General features: G+C 47.9%; 1 protein-coding gene across 6 annotated transcripts in view; it reads right to left on the minus strand.

The window, feature by feature from the left end:
* Pde1c (Phosphodiesterase 1c) overlaps positions 1-14,399 on the minus strand; it is a 658,667-nt gene that overhangs the window by 98,750 nt on the left and 545,518 nt on the right. For all 6 annotated transcript variants that reach the window (XM_075677462.1, XM_075677482.1, XM_075677476.1 and 3 more), the window contains one exon: positions 13,822-13,902. In XM_075677462.1, coding sequence (XP_075533577.1) covers positions 13,822-13,902 — 81 coding nt within the window. The remainder of the gene's footprint in view (positions 1-13,821; positions 13,903-14,399) is intronic.

Genomic DNA, 14,399 nt, shown 5'->3' on the forward strand with positions numbered 1-14,399 from the left:
GCAGGCATTCTCAGATCACGAACAGCAGGTTGCCATTATCCCTGAAGAGAAAAGTGTATAACAGCTGTGTCTTACCAGTACTCACGTATACGGGGCAGAAACCTGGAGGCTTACTAAAAGGGTTCTACAATAAGAATTGAGGAAGACGCAACGAGCTATTGAAAGAAGAATGATGGGTATAACGTTAATTAAGGGATAAGAAAAGAGCAGATTGGGTGAGGGAACAAACGCGAGTTAATGACATCTTAGTTGAAATCAAGGAAAAGAAATGGGGCATGGGCAGGACATGTAATGAGGAGGGAAGATAACCGATGGTCATTAAGGGTTACGGACTGGATTCCAAGGGAAGGGAAGCGTAGCAGGGGGCGGCAGAAAGTTAGGTGGGCGGATGAGATTAAGACATTTGCAGGGACAACATGGCCACAATTAGTACGTGACCGGGGTAGTTGGAGAAGTATGGGAGAGGCCTTTGCCCTGCAGTGGGCGTAACCAGGATGATGATGATGATGATGATGATGATGATGATGATGATGTTCAATTACAGGGCTGCAAACCTGTTGCTTCATTCTTTGATGCGAAAGCGTGAAATAGCCTACTGAGCGAAAAAGCTGTCGTCTGTTGTCTGTAGCAGCGAAACGGCACTTAAAATCGCATTGCCATTGGCTGAGATGCTACGTCACGAGCTGCGCCTCGACGGAGCAGAGTGCGCGAAGGAAGGGGTATAGGGATGAAAAGAGAGAGGAGATAGAGCACAGTTTCGCGCACGTTTAGATGTTTCCCACCGAGTCTACACACGGTCACCAAGACCTGTATACTTGAGGTACTGCAACAACGCTTTCGTGGCTTTCTGTGCCATCGACGCTTACGGCCATGGTCCAAGAATCTTCCTTTCCGAAAATGGTCTAGAGTCCAGCCGGTTCAACGCTGTCCGGAGAGCTTCACGCTCGACGTCGTACTGGGGACAGAGACATACGATTTGTTCAATCGTTTCTATGGTTCCACAAGAGCCGCACATGGGAGTATCCGCCATTCTGATGCGGACCGAGTAGGCCTTCGTAAATGCCACCCCGAGCCAGAGGCGGCACAATACTGTCGCCTCAGAGCGGGAAACTTTGGTGGCTCTTGTAGCATTAGGATGAATCAAGTCTATGAAGATGACACTTCGGGAGGTTGGGAGAAGACTATTATTTGTGTGTCAGCTTTAGCCCCAATATAAAGCTTTCTTGCAGCGTCGGTTCTGAATAAGGGGGTTGGAACTGGTCGGGCTTCCAGATGGGCAGATAGGGCGGCTTCGTCAGCGAGGTCATTACCAGCAATGCAGGTATGTCCAGCTAGCGATTGGAAGATAATTTCATGCCATTTAGCGATAGCTTGATTGTGGTTTTCTCTTATTTCATATGTCAGCTGCTCACGAGTCCTGTGATATAGGGCAAACTGCAGACTCTGAAGCGTTGCCTTAGAGTCGCAAAAGATGACCCATTTCTTAGGTGTCTCTTGCAGGAGGTATTTGACGGCAGCACGCTGGGCAGCAAGCTCTGCTACCGTTGATGTTGTCATGTGTGACAGTTTAATTTCATTGTAGTTTTCGTAGCCGGAATTAAAACGACACCTGAAGAGCTCGTAGATGAGGCTGAACCATCGGTATAGATGTGTATTCGGTCCCAGTAAGTCTTATTGATTAATAGCAGCGTCATCTGTTCCAGAGCTATATTTGGGTGATTGGCCTTCTTCTTTACACCCGGGATACTTAGGCGCCCCTGCGACTGTTGGAGACACCACAAGGGGAATGAAAGCCTTGCTGCTGGTATGTATCCTAATGAAAGACCATCTGTATGGGTGATTATAACTTCAGAAAACGTTGCACAAGGTACCTGCGATGGTAAGAACGCCAAGTGATGATCGGGGACGCGGGAAAGATGACAGATATGCGTCCTGAGACAATCCACACCAACGAATGTTTGGATGGGATGATCTTCGGCGAGCACGATTGTTACAGCTGTTGACACACAGCGAGGAAGTCCTAAACACGTGCACAATTGGCCCTGTAAGCTCTCCAATGAGCGAATATTTGACTTGCACGCACTGGACAACACTGGAAGGCTGCAGCGTAGATATTCTAGAGAATAGAGCTCTGTGCAACTGAAGCATGGAGCGTACAGATGTGAGCAAATGGTAGAATGTCGCGTATGTATACATACGAACCATGAAAGAAAATGTTCACTTAGAAAATGCCCACAAATTTCTTCCTAACGGACGTTTAGTGGAGTATAACAATTACGCTGATCCCACGGAGTGTTGCAATTGATGTTATGCGAATCATTTTGCATATAGCTGGCTATCCAGTGTTCAGAAATCTGCAAAGATGGGTGAATGTGTTTATGTTAGGCGACCATGCGTGTGTGCGTGCGTACGTGCGCACGAGCGCGTGTGTATGTGCGCGTGTAGAAGCCCGCAGAAGTATGCGACGCACAAGTTTTCGTATAAGAGATTGACAAACCGCTCGCGCCCAGTTCCTCCCCTCATCGACGGCGCTTACCAGCAAGCGCGAAGTGTAAACGTGTTGGTTCGATGAGAAAGTACGTAAAGTACGTACAAAAAAAAAAAAAGAATGCCGAAGGAATATAGTCGAAACGAAAGCAAGTGCTACAATAGCGTGGGATTTATTTGTTCTTTAGAAACGCGACTGATTCGAATGTTACGAGAATAACAGCATTTCTCTCGCTCTACATGTCTGAAAGTGAATGCTGACAGAAGGGTGAAGCGAGCGCGCGCAAGCCTCAGAAAGGCCTCCAGATCCGCCTCGTCAACAACATACCATCGCCACCACCGTCGGCGCTGACTGACACGAAATATGGACGGACGAGCGGTGGAGGTGGAAGCGAGAAAGCAACCGCTATAGCGCTTCGGCAGGCTGAGCTACACGGTGTGCGCAGGATCTCATCCAGCGATTCGCGTTTGCATGTTTTCTTCTCTCCATTTATTTTTTTCTCGCCACCCACGTTCCTCTCAACGTCGCTCTTCCCTACCATCTGCGGCTGTATCGAGAAATATGTATGCTTTTCGGACGCTTTGAAAGAAGGACAAACAAGCATTGACGTCACAACAGGCCATCACAAAGGCTGCGGCCAACAAAGTGCGCCGCCAACCTATGTTCACGAAACCTCACGCCTGACACGGCTGTATTATTATTTCCAGGAACCAAAATGTTATATTGTCACACACGTCCAGGAAAATAAAGAAAAGCCCGCCAACGAGCGGTTTGTTGGCTGCAGGGAGGCTTTCGAATTCCTACTCTATACTTTTTGACACCGCGTGCGCTATACGTAAGTGGTGCTTGGAGCTGCGGCGTTCTCAATATCGCTTGTCTCGGGGATCAATCCTGCTTTTGCTATATATATATATATATATATATATATATATATATATATATATATATATATATATATATATATATATATATATATCCAAATAAGTTAGCTCAGGTCGATTCGCAGCGCTTCTGAGCAGTTGAGAGCGCGAATAGTTGCGGTGAATAAAAAAAAAAAGAAACGAGAATCGGAGAAAAACGTCGCGAGAGGAATACGCGTGAAAAGCAAAGCATCGGCAGGCTAGTCGGTCGAGCGAGCTGTTGGGTGATAGCCGCGGCTTTCAATTCCGCGCGACAATGCGCGAAGGAACCATATAGAGAGTGCTCGCGAAGGCGCAGACACCATGCGGCACGTACTACGTATACGGAGTGATAAGAGCGGCTGCTCACAAGGCGTTCGCTGCTGGCAGCCTCGAAGAGAAAAACAGACTCCAGAGGAGCTCGTAATGCCCGACGATGCAGCGGAATTCTGCGGCTTTTACTGCCCGGCCTCCCTTTGCTTTTACCGCTTTGGGGCTCGCATCCCATAAGAGTCGCGCGACCGTAAACAGCACGCTTAAACAGCACGCGAGCGCGGAGCACCGTTCTCGAAGGTTCGTAACACCGCGGCGAAGTGTTTACGCGAGTTACACTTTTCAGCTGCCGAGCCCGAGGCAGCCACTATCGGCGAGCCCCGTTTCGCAACTTTGCTGGTTGCCCGGCAGACGCCTTGCTCGAGGCCGGTCGTATTCGTGGCAATGATGTCAGTGCACGGTATGAGTACGTTACCTCCGCACTCACGCCACCTCCGTGTTGCGCAGAGAATAGCGAACTTGAGCGAGCTAAGGCTATGACGTTTGAGCGGCAGCAAAAATGGCTCGCTTATCTTCGTCAAGCGAGAGTACATGAGTGTCGCCTTTGTACGCGGGCAGAAGACTGAAGGCAGAACAGAAAAGGCCCGAGGTCAGTCGCCGTTTCTTTCGCTCTGCAGTCTTCCACCAGGCTGAATGCACGCGCAGCGCAGGCTCTGTCTGAAGCGGCTAGTACTATGGTGTATAGGGAAAAATAATTGGTTATCCGGGGGGCTCAAATCGGGCCCCTCGGTTCTCCTTGTTCTTCTCGCTGAATGCATAGCGAGGACCTCGACTTTTACAGCCTCGATACCAGTAGGTAGCGTGCGAGAGTGGCCGGTTGTCTGTCCCTAAGCTCAGGTACTACGCGACGCCCACGACGCCTACTGATCTTGTACACATACGCATATACTAAAGAAAGTGGGCGCGAGGGCGACCTCCGTCGTAGCTTGATTGGTCAAGGACCGCGTGTGGAAAAGGTGCGTTCGGCTCCAACCTGCGCCAAGCGTTCTTTTCGTCCACTTTCATTGTCCTGAATATTTTTTTTACGTTTCCATTAAACATAACATTCAATTTCCTCTACGCTTTCTCCGACTTCATTGTCTGTTTTCTTCAGATGATTGTATCTAGCGTATAATGTACGTGTCTCGTGCATATAACAGTAGATTTCAGTTTATCTCATTTATTAATACATGTTGTCGGCCACGTCGTAGTGTGGGGTCTGGACATTAACAGCAACTGCCTAGAGAAAAAAAAAACGTAAGAAAAGTGTCGGACTTCCCTGGAAGTACGTCAACCATTCAAGTTTATTGGGGAACGAACTGCAGCTTATACGATGCAAAGTTCACATTATACCAAGGTAGATTAATATGCAGTTCTTTCTCTGTCTGTAAACACGGTGGCGACTTAAAACTCCGTGAAAAAGTGGTCAGAAAAATCCCAGAGATTACAATAAACAACATAAAATGCTAGAAATATGATCGCAGTTATATAGCAGGCGCTCATTACGATGAGGGGGCGCCTTTTTATTCTATCGCATGGCTAGCAATGCAGGCAATCAAATTAAAGCTTCACGCATGGGCAGAGAATAATGGCATTTTGGGAGAGCTTCAGAATGGCTTCAGAATAGGTAGGCGTTTGGATGATAACTTGTTTGTTCTTACTCAGTGTATTGAAATATCAAAAGCAGAAAGCAGACCATTGTATGTGGCCTTTTTAGACGTTACAGAAGCCTACGACAACGTAGACCGCAACATGTTGTGGGATATGCTGGAAGGGGAAGGCTTAGGTGACGATTGTCTACAGATTTTGAGGGAGATTTACCTAGAAAATACCGTTTGCGTTGAATGGGAAGGGATGAGGAGCGAGGAGAAAGTTCATATCAATAAGGGATTGAGGCAGGGGTGCCCTTTATCCCCGCTGCTGTTTATGATATACATGGTGAGGATGGAGAGGGCGCTAGAAGGAAGTAATATCGGGTTTAATCTCTCATACAAACAAGCGGGTACAGTGTTAGAGCAGCAACTCCCAGGTTTATTTTATGCGGACGACATTGTGGTGCTAGCTAACAAGCAAAGTGCTTTGCAACGTCTGGCTAATATCTGTGGATAGTGTTAAGAACGGCCAGATGCAGTGCAAGTTTTGCCAACCAGTTGCGACTGTGGAAGCAACATCTCGGGAGCATCGCCGCCAACCTCTAGCCACGGCGTGGCGAAGTCGACTTTGTGTCGATATCAATGCGCGCATCCTCCACTCTCCTTCGGTTCAGCGAGGATGCGTTGGGACTGAAGGAGTTCGACGAAGCAGGCTTTGTGCGCAACACGACCAAGCGGACCTGTTCTCCTACGGGCGGGGGAGCTGCCGCGGGAACGCCGACGGACACTCCTTCTCACGCACCCACCGAGACGCAAGACAATGCGCTACCCGGAACGGCTCCGAGTTCTATGAAATTCGTGTGGTTTCGGTTTCGGACCGTAAACACGTGTGTGTATGCGTGTGTGTGTGTAAACCGTGCCGCGGAGAGGCGGCTAGTTTGCGATGACTAAACGAACGTTCGCATCACCTTGTATCGGGAGAGGACCGAGTGTTTAAAAACCGCTGTTGTGCAGCTGCTCGGGTCACTCTCTCTCAAGCAGTCATGTTAGACTGATGTACTTTCCCAAACAGTCATGTTAGACTGATATAAATATTGTAAATAAACCCATATTCCTCGTTCTCGATGAGAAGCAGTCCTTCCATTCACCAACGTCCTCAGCGCGGATAAGTTGGACGTCGGCATGGGCCAGCTACCTTCTAATTCATGCCCGACTCCAACCTTGACAACGGATCACGAGCGATGGGATTGAGCCCCCAATCATAACAACAAGAAGGCAACAATTTAGGTTTGAAATTTAGTGTTAGAAAATCAGGTGTTATTGTATTCGATGAAAACAGTGAACAGACAGTGAAGATACAGGGCCAAGAAATACCTCGGGTAACAGAATACAAATACCTTGGTATATGGATAAACGAAGGCAATAGATATATGGAAACACAGGAAAAAACCATAAGAGTAAAGGGGAAGAGAAACGCAGCCATAATGAAGCACCGAGCACTATGGGGATACAATAGGTACGAGGTCCTCCGAGGTATGTGGAAAGGTGTAATGGTTCCAGGACTTACTTTTAGAAATGCAGCTGTTTGCTTTAAATCAGGGGTACAATCAGGACTCGACGGGAACCAAAGGTCAGTGGGTCGCCTCGCATTGGGCGCTCACCGGAAGACTACAAATGAAGCTGTGCAGGGTGATATGGGCTGGACTAGTTTTGAAGTGAAGGCAGCTCGCAGTAAAATTGAGTATGAAGAACGGCTGAGGAATATGGAAGAAAGTAAATGGGCTGGAAAAGTGTTCAGGTATCTGTACAGGAAAAAACATTGATTCACAGTGGAGGAAAAAAACTAGGAAGCTTACCAGCAAGTATGCGACCTGTAGGGTGGGCAACACAGCAACAAAGAAGGTCAAGCGGAAAGTCAGAGAAGCTGAATTAATCTCATGGGTGGCGGCAATGGAAAAGAAACCTGCCATGAGTAACTACTTAAGAGGAAAAAAAGAAATCAGGAAAGAAACTATTTATGATAACTCAAAGGGAAGCTCCTTACTTTTCGAAGCGAAATCGGGATGCCTTAGAACACGCACCTATAAAGCGAGATATAAGAAGGAAGAAGAAGCATGCGCTTGCTGCGGTAAAGCTAGGGAAACGACGGATCATGTTTTATTAGAATGTGAAGACGTCTACCCAGCGGTCGATTTAGGTACCAGTGGCCTCCTTGAAGCCCTTGGGTTCAGCGGGAGCAGTGGTAAAGCAAACACGTCCGCAATAGGCATTAATAAGAGGCGATTGGAGGATTGGTGGAAGAAAAGTAGGGAAGCTACAAAAGACGGAGACGTACAAAAGCACACTTCGCAATAGGGGATCAGAAAATTTGGGCGTGGTAGTTCATAGTGTTTTTTTTCTTTTTTCATTGTTTAACCTAGGTAGGACGTTAGGCAGTATAATAGCAGGAGCTTGGTGGCGCAACCCACCGCCCCGTTCCAAAGGGGACGCCCATAATACCCATCCATCCATCCATCTAGCATGTTATGCGCACAGAGTTTAGCTAGTCAGAGGTTCAGGCCGTTTCACTGGGGCGCACAGAAAAAAAAAAACGTAAAAATGCGTCATTATTCATTGGTCTGCTGCCGCTAAAGCGGCGTGTACCTAATGGCACCTATCCCGCTCTCCCTGAGATATACGCAACGGGTCGCTTCGCTCCTCTCGGCAGGAGCCCTCAGTGTCGGGCTTGGCGATTAAGCATGGGACAAAAGAACAAGTACGGCAGAAGTCAAACGAGAAAAAAATAATTACGCAACAACGTTAAAAAGAAAGAATGCCACGAACGCGATTCGAACGCTTCTCCCAGGCGCCATGAAATCAAACGTAAAGGTTCGCTGTCGTCGGCTGTCGTTGGCTCGTCGTCGTCGTTGTTGTTGTTGACATAAGTGGTCATGGCGCGTGTCCACAGTGGGGGATGGGCCTTAAATCGGGTGTTTAAAAGAAACGGATAAGGACAAGCGGAATTACCAATTTCTAAGTCGAAACTTAGAAACGAAAATTCCTTCACAGCACTCATGTGCCACCGCCGCATTTCTCATCCAGCATACAACAAAGCAGCACCACAACGACAACGTGCCACTACAATAAGAATGAAATAGACGGTGGATGTCGACGACGACCGCAGCGACGACAAGGGTGACGACGACGACGACGACGGCGGCAATATGAAGGCAAGATGTCTCGACGATGGAGGCGACACGACGACATACAACGATTTCGCAGAATACTTAAGATCACATCGGAGCCTTTAAACGTGCGGAGAATTCGGGGCTCACAACTGATATTGGCAGTCATTGGGTTTAGGGAACAAAAGAGACATCGGAGACTGTTTTTTCTTCTTCTTTTCTTTTGCTTCCTGGGGATGCCGTGGTGCAATATCACTGGAGCTTTTGTTTTCGATTTTTGTCGTTTTTGTTCACACAAAACAAATCACATGTTAATACAAAACGCTGAATTGAAGAGAAAGAGAAATAAGAAAGATAAGCTTAGTAGGGCAATATATTAGTTTCACTAAGATAATTCAGGAAATCTCGAATCACGATCCATCCTCGTCGTCGTCGTCTTCGTCGTCTTCGTCGTCGTCGTCGTCTTCTTTTGTATTGTAGCAGAGACGCCACGGATATTGCGCCTAACAGCAGGCGGCACTGGTTTCGCGCACATTATCACCATAGCTAACTAATCAGGAAGCACCCTCTGGAAGCTGAGCTAACAGAAAAGCTGAGACACCTTATTATTTTGAATGCCACGCATTGATATGTTGACTCACGTTCGTGGTAAAAACCGAGCTTGCCTGTGAACCGAAATTTAGGAAAGATTATCACCTGTACAAGTAACCTAAGCAGTGTCACAAGATTAGGTAAAAAACACAGACGAAAGAAATAAAAACGGGAGGAATACCCAGCAGAGTCATTAAGCTTCGCATACATGCGTGCGCACAGAAAAAGAACCGCTCTCCACATCGACACTAACCATTGCCTCCACACCGGTGTTAAATGAAAAAAAAAAAAAAAGGCAGTTAGGATTTGTCTTTGAATTACCCAAAGCAATTTGACAAGACCAAGGAGCACGATCTGCACGGCATACGTGATGAAGATATAGTGCACTGGTTATGCAAATCCGCACTCGGTGGGACGACCCCACTGTGTGTCGTTTTGCTAGTAAACACCTCCATTCTCCGTCTTCCTCTGTTCTCTACCTTTCAAGTGCCATAAAATTTACTTGTGTTCGTGTTCGTGTATACTTCGTTAGAGCTTTATTTGCTGAATTCCTAATTACCCATCGTCTGTCGTGCTGAAATGGTGGAAGGAGGGTTGTTTTCTACTCTTTATTCCCCAATAGTCCAAGGAATAATCCAGGACTGTACCACTTGCGGTTTCTCTCGTTATCGACGACGTCACAAAAAAAAAAAATGAAAAAAGGAAATTGATGGAGGATTTGATTACAATTTATGGCGCCGTATTCTACGTGGATTACCCTATAGACTGGAATAATGTATTGCAGTACTACTCAATTTGTACCCCTTCTCGTGATTCGTCACTGGTCTGAGCGGTTCCCCGCCAATTTCACCCCATCAGGATGGGTCGGTAGGGGGCGACGAATGGTAAGAAAGGAAGAGAGGCCGTGTTCACACAAACGCTACTGCGCTGTAACTATTCGTAAGAGCAAAGCCCAGCCAGTACTGATGCTGGACATATTATTAGCGAAGGCGGCCAGCCAATAACGAAGCGCGTCCTACGAACGAAATGCTTTGTGAGTTGCCCCAGAATCAAGCGAATGGAATCCTTACTTCACACCGGTCCTGAGAGTCTCACTGCTTCAACAGGGCAGAGTCATGTGGCATTGGCTCTTTGCGTGCTGTGGCATCACTATAGGGTCAGCGGCACCCGGGCCGGTGGCCCGGCACGCCACGGTTAATTATTTTTATTTCTTCCTGAAATGTCTAATGTAACGAGTGTACCACACAACTGTCTATTCGACACGACATTACACCGAAGGCGCATATTTAGCTGTTTATTTTGTCTTAACAGGCCAAAAAAACAGGCGTGTGAATTTTTTTTATTCCGAGAAATAGCACTTCTAAAAATGTAAACAGAAGATGAATTTTTCGTCAGATGAAGGCCCACATTAACATGGTAAAAAATAAACCTGCACATAAAACACAAGAAATGCAAGCTTTGAGCATGTAGAAAACCTGTAGCGGTATGTGTATGGGGGCATGTGTATGCGCAGTGTATGCATAGCCAAGTACGTAGCACATGGCATAGTCGCGTAGATATATCCACGAGATAGTTGATCCGCATTTTTAAAGTGAAGTTGAAAGAAGCACCTGGAAAGAGGAAACTTGAAAGGAGAACAAAATGCAGACTGGTAGGCGACAAAGCGAAGAAGAATACAGTCTCAGCAGAACGTGCGGAGCTTTCGTGAGAAAATTAAAGCACACATTTATGTTTACCTCGCACTATCCGTTGGCGCAGCCGGCCGCTGTAGGGAAGTATTTCTACAGCAGTTACAACGAGCCCCGTGAGGGTGTATCTCTGAACCATTTTGTGTACCTGACGTCTCTAACGTATATTTCATTTTAAATCCACGTTCTAAAGCGTCCCAAGTCATTGCACGCTGCTAAAGGCGCCCAATCCTACAAATTTCCATTCTTTTTTTTTTGTTTTCTGTAGTCCGCGCATAGTGCCACTGTGTCACTCAATGAAATCCCGCCACCTCACCCTCCCCGAATAACGCTACTTGCTTTGTACGAGTAACGTAAAGGCTATCAATCCGAACCAGTGGAAGTCGCGACTGGTGGCCTCAGTGAACACAGAGCCCGCTTAAAAGAGAATTTATTTCGTGTTCAAGTTCACCGACATGCCTGTGTGCATTTATTACTTACTGCGTGTGACTACATTGCACCAAATAAACTCATGTCCACTTATTTGGATAAGGTATCGACGTAGCGCAAGCGCATAGCGAACGCGTTGGTGCAAGCCCGCGCATACGCGCATGACGTGGTTCTTTCGCTGCGCTGTTGTAGTACCACTGCAGTGCCGGACGCGCTGCTCTAATTATGCCTACTCGCTCCCTCGCCCTTTCTCTTTCTTTTTCTTCCTTTCAGTCATATTCAATTACGCCCATGTCTGTGCGTGTGTACGTTTATGAGGAATGTGCCATTTATGTCAGGGAAATCTAATTTCTCTCCCGGGATACCTGCTTATTTTGGGCTTCTCTCAGAATAAACGAGACGACTTCCTCTGCATCTAGTGCCACCGAAAAAAGGAAGAGAAGATCAATGACGTTTGCACTGTTTCATTAGCGCCTTCTAGCGCGTCGTTGTCGTATGTCGGCCCACAGAGAAACAAAGCTGCGCTGTGAACACGCGGGCTCCAAAGCGTCGCCATGTCATCCGGGCGTGGCCCTCGTAATCACGCGCAAGCTGGCGGTGTGGGCCGGGATAGAAGACTGATCAGCCTTCGGTCATTCAGCCAAGCTCCGGTGTCGCAAGTTACTGAATCCACCCCGTTTGCACAAGCGCGCGAGCGAAGCACGGGAGCGCAGATGCGTGACGGGGCTATGCAACCGCACCGCACAGAGTCGATCAGAGCCCGAAATACGACCGGCTACGAAATTAGGCTTCTTGCCTTTTTTACCCCCTCCTTCGTTTTACTGCGACGTCGAGAAATACCGAGCGGGTGACGAGTCGATAAATGCGATCATTTATTTCCATCGCAGCCGGACAGACTCCTCGCTCGCTTGTCCACGCTCTCATGGCTGCTCCATTGTTTCGGAGAACGCGTTGCCCCTTCTCTGCTTCTTGCTCTTCTTCATCCTCACGCGCTTTCACGCCCACTTCGTATCAGTCCACGTGACGGTGACTGATTGCGTATGCGCAGTGGCCTTATGCTCCAGAAGAGAGAGAGAAAAAGAAACAAATTAATTAAGAAAAACGAAAGATAACTTGAAAGCGATTGCTTTTATTAGAAACGTTCGGAATCTTGGAAGTTTTCGTTTCTGTGCAAGCTAAGCGAACACATTGTGCCAGAGCCAGCACGGAGCTATTTCATTTGGACAGCTCAAGCTGTGAAATGAGACTGACTGCACAACGGGGGAAACCATCGAGCGACAAGACTGTTTTCGCAGCAGAATATAGCTCTCCATTTCTGTCGCGTGAATACTCGTGAAGCGAGAAGAGACGATCGATTTGGAATGGGCAGTCTTCGACGCTACTCGACCATCTGTCGATTCTTTGCCGAGTCGCGGCGCACGAAAGCGACCTCAAAGAAACGGAGAGGCTTTCACTTCAGCGTATTTTTTCATTGTCTGCTGTCAGCGCAGTTTTCACGATGTTGCACACACTTGTCCGTGCCGCTCACGTTTTGCTGCTTAACCCTGTAATGCCCATGATATTTGCACGCGATCCCAATACATTCTCAGCTAAAGTTAAACTAAATTATGATGTTTCACGTGCCAAACTCCGGATATAATTATGGGTCACGCCCTAAAGGGGGAGACTCCGGACGCCGTAGTGGGAGACTCCAAATTAATTTTGATCAGTTGGGGTTCTTTAACGTGCATCTAACTCTAAGGACACGAGCGTTTTTGCATTTCGCCACCATCGAAATGCGTCCGCCGCGGTCAGAATTCAAACTTCCGACCTCATGCTTAGAAGCGCAGCGTCATAGCCACTAGCCCCCAGGGTGGGTCATCCTCAGATGAGAATTAATCTAATAACCTCGATTAAAGTGCGCCTCTAAGACACCTCGCTAATAAATGTAAGGTTGAAAAAAAACGAAGGGCAGGATTACTGGCGGGTGTACTCATTGGTGAAGAGGTTTACTCACTTTCGGCGAACAAACCAAGAACGCGCGCGCGCGCAGCAAAGAGAGCAACCTAAAATTCAATTTTATAGCGAAGGAGCGTGTAACTACAAATTTTATGCGCAAAGGCTCACGGCGTCGATCTGCGTCCTGCCGCAGCGCCTCACTGGGCGCGTAAGAAAGGGAGCGACAAAATGCGCCCTCACTTTTCTATTCTGCCGGAAGCAATATCGTTTTGCGGGTCTGTGCGCTACTCGCGATTCATAATTTTGTCACTCGCACAGGGCTTCGTACGCGAGAGCGCAAATCAAGCTCCACGGAGGGGACGTTTCGTTCCGATACCGAACGGATCGCAGTCAACGGTAGCGGGAGGCCGTGTTTTCTCCCGTCACTGCAGCGAGTGAACAGAGGGAGACAGGCAAGCAGAGGCTGCGATAGCGTCTGCCCGTCCGACAGGACGACAACAGCGATTGGTGACGCCGACACGGGGAACGATTAACGACGAAGCCCAGGACCTGATTAGCAGCGCTCGCCGAGGTTGGCCACTGCGCAGGCGCGCGTGGCAGCCGCCGTTTACCAAAAGGGCGCGACCTTGGCGTCACGTGTCAGGGGAATGCGGGAACAGAACGGGACTTGTTTTCTGCCCGCGGTGGCAGCGGGGGCCGAAATGGGAGCGTACGACTTACTGGTAGGGTCTCCAGCATCCTCCTCTTCGGCCTCTCCTTCGGGAGCATCCTTGGCAGGAGCCTCTGGAGGCGGATTGGCCACTGCGAACACAGACAGATAAGTGCGTCAGAACGCTGTGCCGAGCGCACTTGCGTGCTTATTCATCGCGATATGAGGGTGTAACATCATGGCCCGCAGCCTCATGATTGAAGCCACCCAAAAAGTAAATAAGATGATAAGGTAAGGCCGAGGTCAGTAACGCCGAAAATTCTCGACAGTTTCGCCGACGTTGATCTTCCGTACTTTACATTTTGATGTTTCTTATAAGCCCGACATATCTTGCTGCCAGTGTAGGCAAACTGCAATAGCATTATTTTCCCTGAATAACGCGCTGCATTCTTCCTGTAGCGATAGACTGTCGTAAGCCAAGTTAACAAACATGGATGGAAACCCGAATGTGTAACATAGCCACGACGCTATAGGAACTGTTTTAATCATTGCGTCTAGTGTTCTCGACTTCGATCGCTTTATTTAACAAAGTAAAATGTAGCCTGATGCTGGATTGTTCGGTTCGTATTTCTCTTTTCGCGCTGAAGGC

Source organism: Dermacentor variabilis, chromosome 1 (genome assembly GCF_050947875.1).
Source record: "Dermacentor variabilis isolate Ectoservices chromosome 1, ASM5094787v1, whole genome shotgun sequence".
Classification (NCBI taxonomy): Eukaryota; Metazoa; Arthropoda; class Arachnida; order Ixodida; family Ixodidae; genus Dermacentor; species Dermacentor variabilis.